This window comes from Protomyctophum parallelum (assembly GCF_964188405.1).
Source record: "Protomyctophum parallelum genome assembly, chromosome: 17".
In the NCBI taxonomy this organism is placed as follows: domain Eukaryota; kingdom Metazoa; phylum Chordata; class Actinopteri; order Myctophiformes; family Myctophidae; genus Protomyctophum; species Protomyctophum parallelum.
This window is the reverse complement of record NC_139719.1, coordinates 46,829,187-46,834,092: the sequence shown is the minus strand read 5'-3', so window position 1 is coordinate 46,834,092 and position 4,906 is coordinate 46,829,187. Positions and strand designations below refer to the sequence as shown.

The window sequence follows — 4,906 nt, the reverse complement described above, 5'->3', positions numbered from 1 at the left end:
CAACCCCGAGATGATTTATTTGAGACAAATGCTGGATCCATAAAGTTAAAACATGTAGTGAAAGTGGCCACATATTATGACTAAAGGTTGCAAAAAATAAATATCAGACAAAATATAGGTCTCAAAATAGATTTGGTCTAAAAAAAATCAGCAGATCTACAAGCTCACAACGAGTCACGTTGGTCTAGGGGCTAATGTTGGTAACACAGTGTTTCCCCTAAAGAGCTAGGTTTGAATCCCTGGGGCGAGGATTTAATGTAAGAGTGCTATGGATCAGATTAAAACCCATTCTGGGCGGGAACCCGTTTTGGTGTTAGCATTACGTTATGCGTTAGCTATTGAAAAATAGCAGATCTACAAGCTCATAGCGCGCCACCGAGTGGCGCGCTATGAGCTTGTAGGTCTGCTATTTTTTGAAAAGTCGACTGAAGAACGACTGACGTAGAAACATATAGCTTTTTTCAGAAAACTGTCAGGATGTATAGAAGACATTTTATAGAATCTGATCTCAGGTCAGAATGGGTTAAACACCATAGTGTAGGTACAGAACACAGTGCATATGGATTCACATTAGAGAGAATACACATGCAGTACCCTTCTTAATGTCTCTCTCTCCTCTCTCTCTCTCTCTCTCTCTCTCTCTCTCTCTCTTCTCTCTCTCTCTCTCTCTCTCTCTCTCCTCTCTCTCTCTCTCTCTCTCTCTCTCTCTCTCTCTCTCTCTCTCTCTCTCTAATCAGCTGTTCTCAGGGGTCTCTGTTTAAAACCTGTAGAGGAAATGGGGGGGGGGGGGGGAGTGGGGGGGGGGAGGCAGAAAACCGTGAGTTATTAATTTATTCTAACCAATCAGAAAGCATCTTACATGTTAGTCGTTTGTCAGGTGTGTTATCCAGTAAATGTCATGTTGCGATATGTTGACTGACTCACAGAGCGTTGTGGAACAAATGTGACCACATTTGACTGAGGGACTGCCATTGGATTTATTTTTTTAATTTTAGTTTTTTCATGTCATATGAAAGCATATAGCTTCAAATTGACATATTGGTTGTTCAGTTTGACCCACCAGTTTTGGAGATATGGCTTATACTATAGAGTATATGTCTTGCAGAGAAACAGTTGAGAAAACAGGCTTGAAAGGTTCACGTCTGTGGTCTCTAACATTACACCTAGCTACATGTTTAAGCATTTATTTCATATTTACATGTCTTCTGTGGTCTCTAACATTACACCTATAGCTACATGTTTAAGCATTTATTTCATATTTACATGTCTTCTGTGGTCTCTAACATTACACCTAGCTACATGTTTAAGCATTTATTTCATATTTACATGTCTTCTGTGGTCTCTAACATTACACCTAGCTACATGTTTAAGCATTTATTTCATATTTACATGTCTGCTGTGGTCTCTAACATTACACCTAGCTACATGTTTAAGCATTTATTTCATATTTACATGTCTTCTGTGGTCTCTAACATTACACCTATAGCTACATGTTTCAGCATTTATTAATATTTGCATGTCTTCTGTGGTCCTAACAATACACCTAGCTACATGTTTAAGCATTTATTTCATATTTGCATGTCAATTTACAATTTACAATTTACAATTTACAATTTAGGCATTTAGCAGACGCTCTTAATCCAGAGCGACTTACATTAGCAAGAACAAAAGCATGGGAATACATCACATAAAAGCATTTATCATGAAACATGCGTAAGATAAGAAGGTAACAGTGGAATATCTATATGATGAAACTATACATACACTATACATAATAAACTATACATATTCACTACTATGCTATACATATGTACTATGGCGTGCTATGACTATATACAATACAATTATAGTGCTGTCTACATAACATGCTATAAGTCTGTGTCAAATGCTATCTAAGCCAACAGAAATGCTATCTAAGGGGTTAGGGTAAGTGCTATGGGCCATGATGGAGTCTGAAAAGGTGGGTTTTCAGGCTACGGCGGAAGATTGGGAGTGATGCTGCAGTTCTGACTGCAATGGGAAGTGCATTCCACAGTTTTGGAGCCAGAAGGGAGAAGAGTTTTGTCTTCTGTGGACTCTAACATTACACCTATAGCTACATGTTTAGCATTTATTTCATATTTACATGTCTTCTGTGGTCTCTAACATTACACCTAGCTACATGTTTAAGCATTTATTTCATATTCGCATGTCTTCTGTGGTCTCTAACATTACACCTAGCTACATGTTTAAGCATTTATTTATAAGTAAATTTACATGTCAATTTCAGCTCTAGTATGTGAAGAGTCTGCCTGTGATATATTATTATATTAAAATATAAAATAAAAGTTTCCCCTCTGGTGAAAAGCTGGAGTTTGCGCGATGGCAGTTAAATGGCTCTCAGTCAAATCTGGTCACAGATATAATATAGATATATATAATATAGATATATATAATATAGATATATATAATGTATCTCTTCTGTCTGGAGGAAACCTCCTAACTCCAAAATGTAAAATTTTCAGGAAATGAAAAATATAGTTTTTTTGTTAGTTAGCTGCTTTATAGCAGACCTGTTTGAGAGGGGGAGAGGGGGAGAGGTGGTGGAGTTAGCTGCTTTAGCAGACAGTTTGAGAGGGGGGGGATGTGGTGGAGTTAGCTGCTTTAGCAGACAGTTTGAGAGGGGGGGATGTGGTGGAGTTAGCTGCTTTAGCAGACAGTTTGAGAGGGGGGATGTGGTGGAGTTAGCTGCTTTGAAGCTTTGAGGGTCCAATGGAGTTAAGAGGTTTTGTCCAAAACGCGTTGAAAAGAGAGAGTCACCTGACCTGACTCCACTTCCTGTTCCCACTGAGCATGGGCGTGGCCGCGATGCAGGAGAACAGCCTATCAGAGAGCTGCTCCTCGTCAGGGAGGCGGGACAGGAACTGGACTGGAAGAGAAGAGAATGCTGATTGGTTAACCCATTCTGACCTTTTATCGCTATGAGAAAAGCCTCGCTATTTTCAGTGTTTAATTAGAATTGGCCTCGTTTGCTATGGACGGGACGCAACGCGACGTAGCGTAGCATAGCGTAGGGGCCGCAGTCTTCTCACGCCGTTTTCCTCGGAAAACTACGGCGCTGTCCGAGATCGGCGAGGTTCGGAGCTCGTTTCTGATATCACCGCACGGTGCATGGCGGTTAGAATATTAGCGTTTCTGGAGAACGATAAGACATCGCATCATTAGCTCGCTAGCATTAGCGCTTTTGCTACATGAATTTCAGCTAGCAAAAAAAAAATGGAAATAGTCATATTATCCGGGCCGGGTACCCAAGCGTTGCCAGTTTTGGCCACAAGGTGGCGTTTAAAGTGTTATGCTCATCCTACCTATGTGGATGAGGTCCATCTCCAGCAGGTGGCGCTGTTTCAGGCGGAGGAGTCCCAACGCAGCGCGGAACAGGAACTCCTCTCCGTCCCGACAGAACACGTCGATCACCCTGCAGGCCACGTCAAGGGGCAACGCCCTGAGGTAGAGAGAGTAAACCCTACACAGGGAGAGAGAGAGAGAAGAGAGAGAGAGAGAGAGAGAGAGGGAGAGAGAGAGGGAGAGGGAGAGGGAGAGGGAGAGGGAGAGGGAGAGGGAGAGAGAGAGGGAGAGAGAAGAGAGGGAGAGAGAAGAGGGAGAGAGGGAGAGAGGGAGAGAGGGAGAGAGAGAGAGAGGAGAGAGAGGGAGGAGAGAGAGAGAGAGAGGAGAGAGAGAGGAGAGAGGGAGAGGGAGGAGGGAGAGGGAGGAGAGGAGAGGGAGAGGAGAGGGGAGAGGAGATGAGAGGAGAGGGAGAGAGGGAGAGAGGGAGGAGGAGAGAGAGAGAGAGAGAGAGAAGAGAGAGAGAGAGAGAGAGGGAGAGAGAGAGAGAGAGAGAGAGAGAGAGAGAGAGAGAGAGAGAGAGAGAGAGAGAGAGAGGGAGGAAATTGGGCCAGTATAAATTTTTAAGTTAACAGAAAACAATGCGTGTGTACAGTGCGTGCGTGCGTGTGTGTGTGCGACTGTGCGTGCATGCGTACAGTGCGTGCGTGCGTGCGTGTGTGTGTGTGTGCGCGCATGCGTACAGTGCGTGCGTACGTGCGTGTGTGTGTGTGTGCGCGCACAGTGCGTGCGTACGTGCGTGTGTGCGTGCAGGTCTCACCATTCCATGAGGTAAAGGTCAGGGGTCAAAGTGAAGGTGTGGAAGTGAGAGAAGAGCTGAGGAAGACTCTCCTGGAAGAAGAGCTCGAACGCCCCGAAGTACCTCAACATCTGAGAGAGAGAGAGAGAGAGAGAGAGAGAGAGAGAGAGAGAGAGAGAGAGAGAGAGAGACAGAGAGAGAGATAGAGGGGCTAGAATTAATAGTTATACAACAGTGTGTGTGTGTGTGTGTGTGTGTGTGTGTGTGTGTGTGTGTGTGTGTGTGTGTGTGTGTGTGTGTGCGTGCGTGCATGTGTGCGCGTGTGTGTGTGTGTGTACCATGGGGTGCTGTACTCTGTAGAAGGTCATGTGACAGGGTCTGTTCAGTAGGTTGGCGAAGCAGGCGAAGGCTTCTGAAGGCTCCATGTTCAATATGAACACTGCAGCTATGAGCGCCATGCCCTGGACCTGTGCACGCACACACACACACACACACACACACACACACACGCACACGCACGCACACACACACACACACACACACACACACACACACACACACCACACACACACACACAAACATACACACACACACACACACACACACGCACACTCTCTGTTTTTACTAAAACTACAACATGACGTCACTGAGCCGCGGTGGTAAGAGACTCACCTCTCACCCCAAACACACCTCTCTGTTTTTACTAAAACTACAACATGACGTCACTGAGCCGCGGTGGTAAGAGACTCACCGCTCACCCAAACACACCTCTCTGTTTTTACTAAA

At 44.6% G+C, this 4,906-nt stretch overlaps 1 protein-coding gene across 1 annotated transcript in view; it reads right to left on the bottom strand.

The window, feature by feature from the left end:
* noc3l (NOC3-like DNA replication regulator) overlaps window positions 1-4,906 on the bottom strand; it is a 47,905-nt gene that overhangs the window by 38,704 nt on the left and 4,295 nt on the right. The window contains 4 exon segments of the mRNA XM_083787683.1: window positions 2,805-2,908; window positions 3,345-3,481; window positions 4,142-4,251; window positions 4,459-4,587. Of these exon segments, the coding sequence (XP_083643809.1) occupies window positions 2,805-2,908; window positions 3,345-3,481; window positions 4,142-4,251; window positions 4,459-4,587 (480 nt within the window).